The sequence below is a fragment of the Nanorana parkeri genome, unplaced genomic scaffold (genome assembly GCF_000935625.1).
Source record: "Nanorana parkeri isolate BGI_ZX_2015 unplaced genomic scaffold, ASM93562v1 scaffold310, whole genome shotgun sequence".
Taxonomy (NCBI): Eukaryota; Metazoa; Chordata; class Amphibia; order Anura; family Dicroglossidae; genus Nanorana; species Nanorana parkeri.
Window position 1 is genome coordinate 1,361,020 of NW_017306578.1, and position 16,487 is coordinate 1,377,506.

Genomic DNA, 16,487 nt, shown 5'->3' on the forward strand with positions numbered 1-16,487 from the left:
ATATAGGTCCCGAATAGAGACAAAGCAATATCCTCCTTTTGATTGCTAGATGAGTGGCTAAAGTATATGAAAGTGCAGTACAACTACATAGGATTGCACAAACTTAAAGTGTATGTGCACTTTTGCAGCCAAATAGGGATAACCTCTAACTATGGGGTTCTATCTTTTCTTGATTAATGCATTGCTTAGGCTAAATAAGTAAATTATGTAATTTACTCTAATTAGCCAAAATACACAGTAAGGCTGTAAACCCTTATTTAAGGTGGTGGGCGGGGCTAAGCGCCGCAATGAGGAGACATCCCGACGTGTCTGACGGGATCCTCCCCACTGATCTTCCTCACTGTGACTGACAGTGATTCTTGAGAGCTGCTGCGCGTCCACGAATATATGGACATGCGCAGCAGCTCTCTCCTTACCTGCACGTCCCCGTGTGCCAGCCGGGCTCCTTCCCCCCTCTCTCTCTCTCCCTGCCCTGTGTCACACTGACATAATAAAAAGATCGTGGATCGCTGATGACAGAGGGGAAGGAGCCCTCTCTCTCTCTTCAGCATTTACTACAAATGGGAAAGTCCATATATGGTAAAATATGTCACTGGAGATCCCAGCAGATCGATGCTTGCCAGTCCGCAGGGATCCCCAGTGACACCATATATGGACTTTCCCATTTGTAGTAAATGCTGAAGAGAGAGAGATGTTCAGTGCTGGCATGCAACACATTGCTTACTGAAACCTGAAAAAAATCACAAGCACTTACTGATAGAAATGCTAATGGTAAATGTGTAATGAACACTGTATTTTATCCACAGGCTTCATATATGGGGATTTCAATTACTGTCATTAAACAATGCTTGTTACTGTCTGGCATGTCTTATGACTTTAACTGAATGTTATATTTTATTGAAAGATAGAGGACATTTAAATGTTCACATTAATCATGGCCTAGGCCATTTCTTGTATTGATTTATCTGACAAGATGACTGTCAGCTCTAGCTTACAAAGTGAAAGCTTTAAGTTCAGGCTTATATCTTGCTGCCCAAGACAGGTCTACAGCGAAATGTCAGCAATATTTACAATGACAAGTTGTATTTGCAAATTCTGTGCCGAAAGCAACACACTGAGCATTTTAAACATCAAGAAACCTTGAGTGAAATAGGGAGGAAGCCATTGCTGACCTCCTTCTGTAAATACTAGTCTGCTAGTTGACTCTAGCCTCAATACTGTCTGAGTTGCTGGAACAGAATCAGTATTTGGCCAATGATGTTAGGAAAGTCAGAACTTCTTTATACTTGTTTCAGGTCAGTGACTTAGAAATTATTATAGCCTCTGGATTACCATAAGAGCCAAGCAACAAATATTTACAAAAGGAAAGGTCGGCAGTGGCAGCCTATATATTTTTTACAGGAGGGGCTTCTTTTCAGATATATGGTACCTGGGCATAAAAGATTTAGGGGGTTATTCACTATGGAGCCAAAGGATATAGGTGTAGCTTCGGCTGATCCTTCGGTTGAGTCGAACCGAAGGGCTGTTGTACGGGCTATTAACAATAGACATATGCTTTAGCTCGAATTAGCCAAATTGACAGCCGAAGTGTGGAGAAAGGTCGGCCGATGCTGACCAATCTCCATGCTGCTGACCAATCTCCATGCAAATGACAGCTGGGGAGAGCCAGCCGTGATCGCACGGCTCGTTCCGCCTAGTTGTAATGACAGATCAGCATCCCCAAATGACCTGGAGACGCTGATCTGCCATTAAACAATAACAACTGGGTGGAGACGGCCCTGATTCATTGGCCAGGACCTGCTAAAGACTCTGGCAGGTGCCAGCAAATAGGAAACAGATGGGCGGAGCTAGCTGTCATTGCTAGCTCTGTCCAATTGTTTTTCTTTTGCAGGCCTTTTTTAAATTATGTTTCATTTTCTTTTTTTTCTTTTCTTTAAACTGTTTTAATTTTTTTTTATTTTCATGTTTATTTACATTTTGAAAATAATTTTTCAACTCTTTTTTATATAATTAATTTCTCTTATAATCTATTATGCTTGGTTTCTCTGAGGTACCGAACAGAATAGCCGAGCTCAGCGACATTCGGCTACTCACTCACTGCCACTTGGCCCCTATGAGAATAGGAGCGAATGGCAGCGAGTGAGCTGCCAGGGCTTCGGCTCAGCCGATCCAGATGTTGAATCGGCTAAGGCGAAGTCCCTCTGCACTTTGACTCAGCCGAATTTGCAGAGCATGTTCGGCTGACCGAAGGCAGCTGATTTCAGCCGATGTACGGCTGAAATCAGCCGTACTGAGCCAGAGTGAATAGCTGAACGCCGTACGGCTCACTTCGGCAGCTTTGTGAGTAACCCCCTTAGTTAAAATGGTTAGGGACATCCAGGCAAATATGAGAAGCATGATTAAAATCTCAAAGGTGAACAAACTATGTCTAAAGCTGCCCATACACCTTACAACCATCGCACGACTTTCGTTGTGCAATGGTTGTAAGGTCATTAAAATTTCGTACGACCTGCCCATCTTGGACAGGCAGATCGTACTTGCGATCATCGCAAGTCCTCCCCGCTGAGGGGAGGGCTTGCCAGTGATTGCAATGCTGAGCGGGCAGTGTGCGCTTGCGCACACCAGCCTGCACGGCTTTCGTCTTCCGAGCACGCTACCAACCCATCGAAAATCGTACGATTTTCGGCGGGTTTTCCAGCTTGCTAGGAAGACGGGAGTCGTGCGAGCGTACAGCAGATGCGGTCACACGCTGCCCATACACCTGCCAATTATCGTACGATTGCGGGATCACCTGCGATTATCGTACAATAATCGGCAGGTGTATGGGCATTTTGGGGCCACTGGAAAATTGTTCTTCTCCCATGGGGGTTGCTTGCCAAATGTAATAAAATGTCATACTTCAAAATAAAATGTAACTATATATAGTACCAGTGTTAATGTCTACATGTGTTTATAATGTCAGTGTATGTTTTTATGATGATTTGTTTGAATGGAATGTTGGTATATTTTTTTTGTGATGGTTTGTTTGTATTGTCAAGATTTCTGTGAGTGATGTCGGTATGCGTGTTAATGTTTCTCTGTGTGTCATATCAGTATGTATATATCAGTATGTATACATGTGTACAAAATCTGGGTCTGAACGTGCGAATTGTGGCCTTCAGCGACTAGTCAATGTTAGGGTAGAACGGAGAGTGGCAAGACTGGTACAAGACAACAGAAGGGCAACAGTGCAGTGTCAGATTCCTTGCATCACCTTTCAACATCTCATGGAGTCACGAGGCGGCCCAACTAAGTCACCTCGTGGAGTCATCTCGTGGCCAAAGACATACACACAGAGCAATACGTAAATACGCGCATACACACTAAATACGCACACACTAATACAAAATAATACACACACCGACACACAGAAATACACACTAAGGCTGGGTTCACACCTAGGCGTATTGAATATGCGCGTTTGTTGTGCGCTTCGCGTCGCACGTTTTTACCGCGATTTGCGGTAAAAAAATCTGCGCGACAAACGCGCGTTTCTGTGGGCTACTTGGCTGTATCCCAATGGAAACGTGAGACCAAAACGCCCCAAAGAAGTACATGTACTTCTTTGGGCGTAGGCCGTTTTGTATCGCGTTTGGACGGGCGAAAATACGGCAAGGTGTGAACCAGACCCATTGAATACAATGGGATTTAGATGTTTGAGCGTTCGTCGAGCGTTGAACGCGCTACAAAATGTTCAGGTGTGAACCAGGCTTAAAAGAAAGAGCCCCCTCACCTGCTTAAATTTTTTTGCAGGGAGGAGGCACATTTCCTGATGGTTGATTAGTACAGTCTGCATCTTTGGCTGGTGCAGAGCTTACTAATCCTTCCTTTTGGCCAGTGCTCAGTGAAGGCTGTCAGAGCGCACGCCGCTCTGACTCACACTGAGTGCCGGCACTGCCAGAAGCAGCTATGCGGTCTGCATCTGACTGATATGCCGACTGTTGAGCTGCTCCCCCAACTCAGGTACATGGTCCTTGACTGTGTTCCTGACTTATCAGCTGGCTGCGGGCTGCATAGTACCAATTCTGGCCCGCAGGCCGGTACTTTGAGACCCCTGGTCTAAAGGTAGGGATCCAAAAAAAAAGGGCTTATGGATGCATGTTACCTCTATGCATTCCTCCAAAGTTGGAAAATACAGTGAAGGTGAAAAAAATGCATGTTTCCTCCATCCATGCTTCCACAAAAAACAGAGGTAAAAAAACACGACTACTGAAGGAATGGGCCCCAATACTATCTTGGAGGTGTAGTGTTATGGGCATAACAATTTGAAAAACACATGCATTAGGCTAAAGCATCCACCTAAGCATCCACCAGAAAAAAACAAAGTCTGAGGCGCAACTGCCCTTGGAGTTGAATAGGTGAGGGTATGGCAGGGGTTAAATGGGCTAGGGCATGCAGGTTAAATGCTGCCCGAGAAGCAGTTTCGTAGATATTTTTCCCTCCGCAATTTAATCAATATCAGAGGTGGAGGGAGAAATAAAAACAAAAAACAAAAGAGGTGCACATGAAAATGGAGGCAAGTTGAACGGTGTGTGGTGCATATATCAACTCACCGCGAGGTTCTTGGGGAAGTGTAGTCATCGACGACGGGGTTCCTGTTGGAGGCAGCGTCCAATATTGCTCTCAATATTGATTTGCCCATTGTCAGTTTTTGAAAGGTGCGTGTCCTACCAAAACCTGTTTCAATATCTCCTTCCAAAGTGAGATCCAAAAAATGGATGTTAACTGGATCTCAGTTACCCATAAAGTGTAAATTTAAATAATTTTGATTAAGATGAGTTCATCCACTTCACTTTTCCACATTAACAGAAGATCATCAATGTTGCGTCCAAACCATGTAATGCTGTTTTTGAAGGGGTTCCCCACAGCAAAGATATGGAGCTCCTCCCACCACCCCATATAGAGAGTGGCAAGAGAGGGCGAAAATGTTGCCCCATAGATGCTCCACATCTTTCCAGATAAAAAAAACCCCATCAAACATGAAAAAATTACATGCAAGTAAAAACTCCACTGACAGCAATAAAACAAGTTTTTAACGAGGCACAGTACTCCCTATATATCACAAGGAGGCATCAAACATTTTAAACTCAGAATTTGGAGGAATAGGTATGTTGCATGGTGCCTGGCCACAGGGTTCCAGCAGTTTCCTCTGTTCTACATTCTAAATGCTGTTAGTATTATACTGGAAATAGCAGAAATTCTCCCTAGTCTGTAGATTTTCTGTTTTGTTTTACTCAAAACAGCATGCATCAGTAAGGGCTGTGACAGTGTAACTGAGGTTTTTGTATATCAAGAATCTCAAAAGGAAGCATATGCTTTATGACACAATTTATATTGCCCGATAAACCTAAATGTTCATCATATTGTGGACCATATCTTAAGGTGGATCTTGTTTTGAAATATTTTCTATTAGTAACTTATATCGGAGACCACCAAATGGACATGGACCAAGCGGTGGTTCTGTCCGGACTGTGATCGCACCCCTACACTAGGTTATGCCAGGTTGATAGTGGATGCGCTGGCCTCCAAGGCCGGTGCATCCCCTTCTCAGTCATAACCCAGCACTTGCCCCCCTCCTCTTCAACGACGGTGGTCCAAGCAACCAATGAGTTTAGAGGAGGGGACATCATATGTCAATGTGACCAAACATTCACTGGTGGTGAAACAACCACTGTCATTTAAAACACATAAAACTGGAAGATTCATCTGCAGTGAATGTTTGGTGAATGTCAAGTTCACTACATTAAAATATGCTCATTAAAGGAGAACTATGAGGTCATGGTTCTAGCCGACCTGTGACAATGAAACTGTCACAGGTCGTCTCAATAGATCGGGAAGTGAGCGAACACATAGCGTCGCTCGCTCATCTACCTGCAGAGAGCCGTGACTGTCACTCACGGCTCCCTGCAGGAATTCCCCCCTCCCCTGTCCGATCCTCCTGAGCTGACTGGCGGAACAAATGGGGGAGGGGGCGGGCACAGTTGGCTCTGCCTCTAGATAGGCAGAGCCAGCTGTCAATCCCGCAGCCGGGTGAATCTCGACAGTAATGTCGGGATCCGTCCCGGCTGCGGCGTCTCAGTATTCCGTGAGCTGTAGCTCGCGGTATACTGAGTTTAGGGTGACGGGAAGACGCTAGTTTATGTCCTCCCGTGACCATTAGGAGAACTATAGGGAAAAGCCCTGAACCCATAGTTCTCCTTTAAGTGTTTTCACACAGAAAGGGCTATTTTTTTCTGTCTGTTTTTCTTTTGTTGCCCTATTTTAAACAGATGGAGATCTTGCATCCTGGTGGTTGAACGGCACTGTTTTTCTTACTTTACTTTGTATTCCACCCTGAGAACACCAGAGAGCTGAAACTTTTTGCCAGCACAAAATTGATATCATGTACAAATTTAAGTAGCCTCATGAATGTAAAGTAAAAAATAAATAATTTTGATAAACTATACGAGTAAGTAAGTATTGGGTAATAGTGATCACAATGTGATTACTTTTAATATTGAACACAGAAAAGGGAAAGTCAAAAAATATCTATGTGTTTTTGTGTTTACGTCTTTATGGCCAGTCATGGAATATGAATGTGTAAATAGGCCAAATGGTTTATATGCTATATCTCTACATGTAACCATGCACGAGCACAAATTGTTGCATTATTTGTAAGGCACTAACCGGAGGTATTTTTCTTTGGGTTGTTGGAAATTAATTATGGGCATGGATAGTGAAATCTAAAGTTTTCTCCACAAGCCCTGCATAAAGCAATCAGTGCAGCCAGGCTAAACTAAAGTACATTGGATTTATTCCCATGAGAACCAATGAAGGCATTTTACCATAATCTTACTGTAACAAGAGAATTTGCCCACACAAATGTAAAGGCAATATAGTAAAATGCAGTCAAAAAATATCCAATACCGATCAAAGAATAAAACAAGGGTCCCTGTCATTGCGGTTTAAAACTTGAACTTTCAATTTCAAAGTTTTTATTTGGTTTTTTTCACAAACATGGGTCCGTACACAGAACTTCGGAACCCTGCATTACACATATCACTGAGTACACAGATGATCAACTTATATAACTGACAGAATTATACATAGTCCTGTATTACATCGTATACGAGGAGATTATATTGAGCAACCAATCGGAGCTAGGTTGAAGCAACCTTAACATAACATTTCTAACGTCTGCTCAATTGCAGAAATTCAACATTCTATATTAGTATGTGTCGAGAAACATGGTAGCCCAGAGTCCCCGAAGAGGGAGAAAAAACAAGAAAACAAAAAAAAAAACACAAAGAAGGAGCATCACCAACAGTAAAGTAGTTGCAAAAGTAGATCTCCTTACCAGCCCAATAAGACCTCCTTATATGCCACAGAGGCTAGATTCGGTCATGTTAGGGTGTTGGATCTGTATCCATGGTTCCCACACCCTGAGGAACACGGGTTGTTTGTCCACCAGTATGCTTGTCAATCGTTCATTCAACATGATACTGTCCATTCTAGATATAAATTTCCTGTACGGTATTTGTTGCTTCTTCCAATTACCAGCCAGTGTTAACTTGGCTGCTAGAAGGACGAAGTGGGAGAGTGTCCGTTGGTGTTTATTTAATCCAGGTATATTTGAGTGAAAAAGAGCACACTTTAGGTACCTTACAATGTGAACTTGGAACAGTTTGATCAGTAATTTATATATTTTGGACCAGAAAATGGTAGCGAATGGACACTTCCACCAAGTATGAAGCATGTCACCCAGCATATTGCACCCCTGAAAGCAGCAGCCCGAGAGCGCCACCCCCATGTGTGCAGTACAAGACGGCACCATGTACCACCTCATGAGCACCTTATATGACACTTCCGCGTTTGTAATGTTAAGAGAGCAGCCAGCCATGTTACGCCACATGTGTTGCCAATCCTCTGCCGTCCAGGAGGCTCCTATATCCTTCTCCCATTTCTGGACATAAGAATGAGAGCTATGGCTCGAAAGTTTATTTAATTGGGAGTACAGAATTGTAACTATCCCTGGTCCCTCTGGGGTATATAAGCAGAGGTGCTCAAAGCATGTCAGAGGGTGCTGTGGGTCCCTTCTACTCGCCAAGGATGAAATCCAATGGTGGAGCTGAAGGTATCTGAACAATTCAGATTCATGTGGTTGTTTACGCTCCTTAATATACTGCCAAGTAGGAACATAATTAGAACGGAAGAAATCATAAACTAAGACGTAACCATTGGCTGACCACCACTTAAATGTCATAGGCGTTGAGGCTCCTGGTGGGAATAATGGTTGTGAGAACAGTGGTAGGAGAGGCAGGTATGGAGACAGTAACCCCGCAGAATATTTGATCGCGTCCCAAACCCTGAGTGCATGTGTCATGGACTTGCTTAGATTATTGGGTCTGTCACAGGGAGGTAGCCAAGGTAAAGCATGTAGTGGTATGGGAAAACAAGTAGGGATTTCCAATAACATCCACATTGGGAGGTTGGTCTTCTGGTGAATTGAAATGAGTGGCAGGAGTTGTGAGGCCTGATAATAAAGCCATATATTAGGCAATCCAATACCCCCGTCTCTTTTATGTTTGTATAAAGTGGATTTAGCTACTCTAGCTTTCTTGGGGTGCCAGATAAAATGTAAGATTTGCCGCTGTAGGGAACGTAAGGCAAAGGATGATATTGCCACAGGTAAAGTTCAAAAAAAATAAAGAAGTTTAGGCAGCAATGTCATCTTAATGGCAGCCACTTTGCCAAACCAGGAGAGGTTAAGATTCTGCCATTTGGTCATGAGATGTTTCAAAGAGCGGATAAGCGGTATATAATTTGCAGCATATAAGGTCTCATAGGTAGGCGTAATATGTATTCCTAGGTATTTTATAGAGTGCCTAGCCCAGGAGAATGTATAGTTCGCACATAGACGATCATACGAGGATTGGGACAGATTCACATTTAAGGCAGCGGATTTGCCCCAGTTGACTGTAAGACCAGATATAGCTGAGAAGCGCTGTAGCAGAGCAAGGAGATTCGGGGTAGTGGTATGAGGTTGAGTGAGCGTAAGCATGACGTCATCAGCAAATAAGCTGGTTTTATATTCCACCCCTGCTAATTCAATTCCCTTGATATCGGGGTTAGAACGTATCAGAATTGCTAGGGGTTCAATAGCTAGCGCAAAAAGGCCCGGGGATAAAGGGCATCCTTGACGTGTACCGCGGGCGATAGGGAACGCTGATGACGTACACCCCAGATATTTTACCTGAGCCGTAGGATTGGAATAAAGGGTGTGAAGCCATGCCATGAATGAGCCATGAAAGTCCCATTTTACCCAAGGCGTATGTTAAGTAGTCCCAGGAAATGGAGTCAAAGGCTCTCTGGAGGTCTAAGGATAATAAAAATCCCGGGACGCCTCTGGACTTAAGGATATCAATAATGTGTACAATTTTCCGAACATTGTCACTAGCCTGTCGCCTCGGGATAAATCCCACCTGATCTCCATGTACAAGCGTGGGTAGAAAGGTGTTAATACGAGTGGCCAAGATTTTCATTAGTAATTTTATGTCAATATTTAAAAGCGATATCGGGCGGTAGTTGCTAGGATCTAAAGCAGTGGTTCTCAACCTGTGGGTCGGGACCCCCTCGGGGGTCGAATTACGATTTGCCAGGGGTCGCCTAGTGGCTCTCGGCCGCCGGGAGAGAAACACTTTCTCCCGGAAAGGTTGGGACCTTTCTCTGCTCTTTTTTTTTTTTTTTTTTTTAAATCGGGGGCCGCCGTAAGTTAGAAAAAAAAACCACCATAGGAATACATAGCTAGATTCCTATTGGCTATTTCACTTTGCAAAAGCCAATAGCAAACTATCTATTGCACCCGTCCTCTGCTGCTGCCAATCAGCAGAGGGGGACCTGAAGTTCTCCATCAGGTCCCCTTCTAGTGATTGACAGCAGCAGAGGGCGGGTGCAATATGTAGGTATTCAAGCAAAAAAATATGCATTCCATTTTCCCGGTCCGCAGCTGCAGAGATCGGGAAATGTCTCAGTGCCTGTGATTGGCGCTGTCAGCTTCCTGGTGGGCTCGGCACGTGGAGCTGCGAACACGCCCGAGCCCATCCCTATCAGTGACAGTACTGCGGAGTATGTACCTCATATGTTATATAGCCACACACTTTAAATCCAATTCTTCTTTTTTTTTTTAAATAAATTCTTTATTGAACAGTTACGTAACATATCAGCAGACAAGGGCTAAATCCAATTCTTCTAGTTGCAGCTGCAGAGCCCGGTCCTGTCTTTGCCTATAGCAGTGGTTCTCAACCTGTGGGTCGCTGTGCTAGGCGAGAGTCCTCCTCAGCTCTCTCCTAGCGCAGCAGTGTCAGTTCTCCTGCCACGCCTCCAGATGTCGCTGCAGCAGCCGCGTCATCCCTAAATTTTTAAATTTTTGGGGGTCACCACAACTTGGCAAATGTTACCAAGGGGTCCCGGCCCTAGAAAGGTTGAGAACCACTGATCTAAAGGGTCCTTATCAGGTTTCGGGACCATGGCAATATATGCCAGGAGCGAGGACGAATGCAGTTCCAGGTTATTTTTAAGCGAGTTATATAAAGTCGTCAATCTGGGGGGCAGAATGGGGGCTAGTTTCTTATAATAGAGGTCCGAAAAGCCATCCGGACCCGGTGCTTTTGAGAGTTTCAGTTGTTTGATTGCGGTAAGGACTTCCTCTTCCTGAACATCAGAATTCAAGAGTTCTAAATTGTCTCGAGAAATCTGAGGGAGAGTGATATTAGTAAAGAGTTCCTCAGCAGTGGAGTTCCGGAAGGCTTGTTGGCTTCCATAGAGGGCTTTCAAGTTGTCCATAAAGAGGTCTAAGATTTTAACTGGGTTGGCCGTCACATTACCTTGGGAGTTTCGTAGGCGGATTGGGGCCGCATGGGAAGGTAGCGTATTTAGTTTCCTCGCTAACAAGGAACCAGGTTTGTTAGCTCTGGAATAGAACTTGTGTTTGGACCACCGCAGGTGTTTTTTCGACTGCTGGTCCAGCATCAAGTTCAACTCGGTTCTCACAGAGGACAGCTGAGCATATGTTTTACGGTCATATTTATTTTTCAGGGTGCGGTCAAGGTGCACCAGGCTCTCCTGTAGAGCATCAATTTTCCGCAACCTTTCTCGCTTTCTGCGAGTAGCTAGCTCGATCAGATGTCCTCTCATGGTAACCTTATGAGCTTCCCATAAACTCACAGGGGAGGCGACTGAACCCTCGTTAACTTCAAAGTATTGGCGAGCACAGCTCTCAATGTACGGCAAATTGTCAATAGTCGAGAGAAGGGAGTCATTGATTCGCCAGTGGCTTTGTCTAGGTCTACTACCTTCTAGATCAAATTGTATTAAGTTGGGGGCATGATCTGACCAAGGGGTAGCCTTAATGGTCGCTTTAGAGAAAGAAGGTAGAGATTGTTGATTAGTAAAGATATGATCTATTCTACTGTGAATTTGGTGGGGATTAGAGAAAAAGGTGTAATCTTTTGTCGTGGGGTTCAGTTCCCTCCACACATCCACTAGGCGATTATAACTTAACATGTTTGAGAGTAGGAGATTATCTGAGCTCGGGGACCTGCCCGAAGGCAGGGCTCCGGCTTTCATCGTCTTGTCGTGGTCGGGGTCAGTCACTAAATTGGTGTCCCCTGCTAGTAAAAGTAGTCCCTTGGCGTGGCATTTAATTACTTGAAATAAGTGGGAAAGAAACCGAAGTTGGTGAGTGTGAGGAGTATAATAAGAAACAATGGTGACGTCAACATCTAGTATTGTCCCTAGGAGGATAATGTAACGACCTGATTGGTCCTCTATCTGTGTATCACAAATAAAGGGGAATGATTTACGAAAAGCAATCATCACTCCACGTTTCTTTTCGGTGAAGTTTGCACAATAGACCTGGTATAGTGTTTGTGTAAATATTTTGGGTAGGAATCAGTGGCAAACTTAGTCTCCTGTAGGCATACTATGTCAGCGTGACAAGAGGAGTAGTAATTAAATGCTTTATGGCGTTTAGAGGGAGAGTTTAGACCTTGTACATTGTGGGAGATCAGGGTGAATTTAGTCGCCATCATTTACCTTGCCTGGGCGCGCAGATAATGTATCAACCTCATACCATTCAGGAGACGTGGTCAGGGATGAGCCAGGAGCCGGTGCAGCGGTCTCGGGAGGACAACAGGTTGCAGGGGGTAAAACTTGAACTTTAAAACAAAGGGCATTCATATTTTTTGCCCCCTTTCCCGACCTAACCTAACCCAACCCACTCTACACCCTCCCACCATCCTGTGAATTAGAGGACTTCTATAGCTCAAGGCTAGAGAGGATCTCTCTCACCTCACCAAGACAGTAAGTACAGTAAGAGAAAATCTTCAATGAGGACAGCAAAAAAAAAAAAAATTGCAGATAGAGGTTCTAGCCTTCCCCTACTCTACTAAGAAAGTGCTTTATTGTTGCCTGTTAGAGATGTTCACTCACTTCTTTACCGATGCCAACCTCTTCAACGGGACGCAATTTAAAGGAAAATCGCCCCAATGAGACCTCAGACAGCAATAAAACACTAGAGGAGTTCTAAACCTCCCCTACCTTATAAAAAAAAAAAGTTTTGACTGGAGATAGGATTTTAATAAGGGCAGAGTATATTTAATGGACTATCATTCCGATAACAAACAGAAAAGGGGACTATAGTCTTAATTGTAATTATAAGATCATCTTAATGTAAACAAGCTTTTGAATGCATGTATTAAAGTATTAAAAGCATTGTTTCTAGGTATGGTTTATGGTAACCATTTATGTATATGGGGCAGTCATACAGACTCTTATTTCACTGCTTTTTGAAAACTATAGACTCTCTGCAGTAATGATTGGTAGCCAAAGACCATGTGATCCTGGTTGCATTTGCAGAGAGGAGGGAAACCACAATTTTACATGGACAAATAATAATTTGATACGGTAATACCAATACGTGCTTTATTGGTTAACATGGACTTGGTTTTTATCACCATATTTTGTAAAATGGTTCTGTATTTAATGTATATAGTAATAATGCAATTTTAAAGGGTAAAGGCAGCAGAAAATAGAATGGCGATCATTTCTTCTGTCTTACCCTTTAAAGTCCCACTTGGCGCACCACAAAAAAAACATACTTGCATTGCAATGGGCCCTCCCCGTAATGCAAGGCAGAGGCAAAGCTAGACATTCCATCACGTGTGGCAAAGATTTAAAGTTGTCTGTCTCATCTGCCCTGGCTCCATGTCCTCTCTGTGTTACTCCCCCGGCTGCTCTCTGCACCGCTCCTAGGCCCCCCCCTTCCCGGGCGCCCTCAGGTGAAGTGCCGGCCCAGGCAGTGCCTGTAGAGCAGCAGTGGAGGGCAGGAATGGCGTGGCGGAGGCAGCGGTGCCCGTAATAAGAATTTTGTCCTTCTGGATCTGATACTAGCCCTGCCTCCTGATGCATACAGTGCAGGACCAAAAGTCCTGGATTGTACGTGAGGATGGCAAGAGTCCACCCTCAACATGGAGTATCAGAGAGAAGAGATGAGCACTGCAAGCCTGCTGGATGGAAAAATAAGGTAAGTATTACAACTTAATTAGCAAATAACAAATGCAGTGCAGGGGGGGCCCACTGCAAGGGTTATTTTTTTTTTAAGCTCAGTCTTAATTTAATGTGTTAAACAGACCACTGGCTGGCGACCGCTCCTCTAGCCTGTCTCTTCCTCCACTGAACCACAATGGAATGTCTGTCTGCGTCCTTACATCCTATCCACAGTATATTGGATGTGATGACTCATGGACCGTAGACAGCAGGAGCAGAGGGTGAGTGAGGCTAGTAGAATCAGTTTAACAGCCAGCCAGCTGCGAGGATCAGCTGAGTATAAAAAAAATTATTTTTGCACCTAGACCAAAACGAGCATCATCGAGTGGATATCCCCACTGCAAGGGTTGAGAAATGTTTTGCCTGGAGTTCTTTAAGGTAAGAACTAGGAGGACTAATTACTCATGTGAATTTCAGACTTTTTATTACAGCTCTGAATTTCTGACATGAATAACAGGTATTGTTTGCACTTATGTGAACAGATATAAGAAATCACTTTCACTGGTATATTTCACAGACCGAAAGGTAGCAAATAAGACAACTTCATTGCTGGGCATTAAATCAGTTAGAGGATGAAAACACAACTGCATTTAGTTCACCTTGAAATCTGTTTAGGTTGTAAACTCCTGGTACTCTGCTAGGTGCGGTTTTGTTAACAATGTATGTATGTTTTCAGTTTAAACATTTTAAAATGTTACAGAATACGATGTCACAATAAAATTAAAAACACAAAATATAGTAATAATCATAATTTATTCCACATAGCTTGGCAATGTACCTGAACAAACAAGATGGCTTTGGAAGTATCCTGGTCCACATGATGATACACACTGTCCTCCCTTCAGCAACAGAGATCCGGTACAGGCTGTGCACTCAAATCCATTGCTACAGCTGGAACATGTATCTTTACAAGCTATTATCACAAGTAAACATAAATAAAAATTACAATCACTAGAGTAATATACTGCAATAAATAGATCAATTGTGCAGAAAAGGCATTAAGCATGAAGGGACCTTATTTCTTAAGGACAGAATGTATACGTATGCATAATGCAGATCGAGGTCGTACCTAAGCTTAAAGAATTAACAATGACCCATGCTTTGTCAAGTATTTCAAGTTTAACCTCTTCCCAACCACAATATATATATAATAATGTTTCTCTGCATGATGCACTGTGCTGCGGCTGCGGGTATGTTAATAAACATCCTTTTAACAGCTACCAGGCAACACTTTGCGCAGCTACTTGCTATCAAACCTAGTGGTCACTGACAGCTTTGTTCCCCACTAACAATCCAGAACCAATCAGAGTGGCTTCCGCTCATGTGACTACCATGTCAAATATGACACAGTAATCACATGCTAGCTAAAAACTTAATTCAGAAAAAAATAATACCAAATATACTAAAACACAGTCTCCTGCAGTTTGGGTGCTGTGGAAGAAAACTGTTTACTTTTCATTGCTCAACATTATGTGGATCTGTGTAAAAAATTTACTGTGGTTTATATGGACTTACTGTTTTAATTCTGACCAAATACACACTGCATCCTGTTCAGCACCATCAACAAACTGTCTGCGTCCAGGTGTGTGCATATGCACCTGTATCCGTATAAGTTCAGGTCAGCGTTTACCAGTGTGCAGCCGCATCCTGTCATTGAGTTGTACAGATGGCTGCAAACACCAGCTGGAACTCTCAAGCGCAGGTTTGTGCAAGGATGTGCACACTGTGAATGAGGCCTTAAGGTGCACATACACTGGCCGAATTTCGGCGATTTTTAATGTACTGGCCAAAATTCACACAGTTTGTGGGGCTGTCGGCTCCCTTTCAGCTAGCATTCCTCGATTAGCTGATCGAAGGAGCCGCCTGGAAAATCTTTGTAGGATCAGAGCGGCAGCCAATGAGCTGCCCGCTCTGATCCGGTATTCTGACAGGTGCTGGCAGCAATGCAAACATTGGCGATTCCTCGATCGACACGCTGTTTGTGTTGATGGAGGTTTGCAGCTATTTTTTTTTGTTCAGCCTCTGGGTTGAACGAAAAAAGAATGATAGGTGTACGGCCAGCCTTAGTAAAATTTAACTTTTTCTCTACATTTCTGTGTGTTGTGACAAATCTGGCCACGGGTGCCCATATTTGTCGATAATGCTGAACAGAATGCAGGATCAGAATTAAAACAGTAAGTCAGTATAAACCACAGTAAATGTTTTACACAGATTAGACGTTATGTTTGCAGCAATATCCACAAGATCCATATACTGTGGAACAATGAAAAATAAACAGATTTCTGCCACAGCAGCCCACCTGCGGGAGACTGTGTTTTTAGTATACTTGGTGCATCATTCTTAATGTAGAATCAAAATAAAACACATTTTGTTTGGTGCAGTAAGAGCGTGCATTACCCAGGCATGTTTTGCCATCTAGATAGAATCCAGGGTCACAGCTGTGCACGCAGCGACCCATCTGCAGAAAGAGAGCTTCATCATGGCACATGTCACAGTGGTCAGCAGACTGAGAGCAGGTTAAACAGTTTGGGCTACATGGCTCTGCAAAAGAAAAACAGTGGGCAATGGAAGAAAGATGTGCTGTGTGTCAAAGCATAATCTCTAGTACATAAATCCTAGCTATACATAGCACCATATTTACTGTATGTGACCTCATTTGTCAAAGTTGTCTAACCTAAACCTCACACAATAGCTATAACATTTTTATTTTTCATGAATGACAAAGGATTAGTTAGTAAAGACTTTTAATGTTTTAATTAAATTAAGCATGGTCGCAATCACTGGATCACAATTTCATTAAGAACAGTTTGGTTTAAGAGACCAGCATCCGTTTTATCAGAAATGATATAAACAACTGCTACAAT

The 16,487-nt window shown here is 43.4% G+C and overlaps 1 protein-coding gene across 1 annotated transcript in view; it reads right to left on the reverse strand.

Moving 5' to 3' along the window:
* FRAS1 (Fraser extracellular matrix complex subunit 1) overlaps positions 1-16,487 on the reverse strand; it is a 269,028-nt gene that overhangs the window by 199,379 nt on the left and 53,162 nt on the right. Inside the window, exons 11-12 of the mRNA XM_018557898.1 lie at positions 16,021-16,164; positions 14,402-14,536 (exon numbers count right to left, since the gene is read on the reverse strand). Of these exons, the coding sequence (XP_018413400.1) occupies positions 14,402-14,536; positions 16,021-16,164 (279 nt within the window). The remainder of the gene's footprint in view (positions 1-14,401; positions 14,537-16,020; positions 16,165-16,487) is intronic.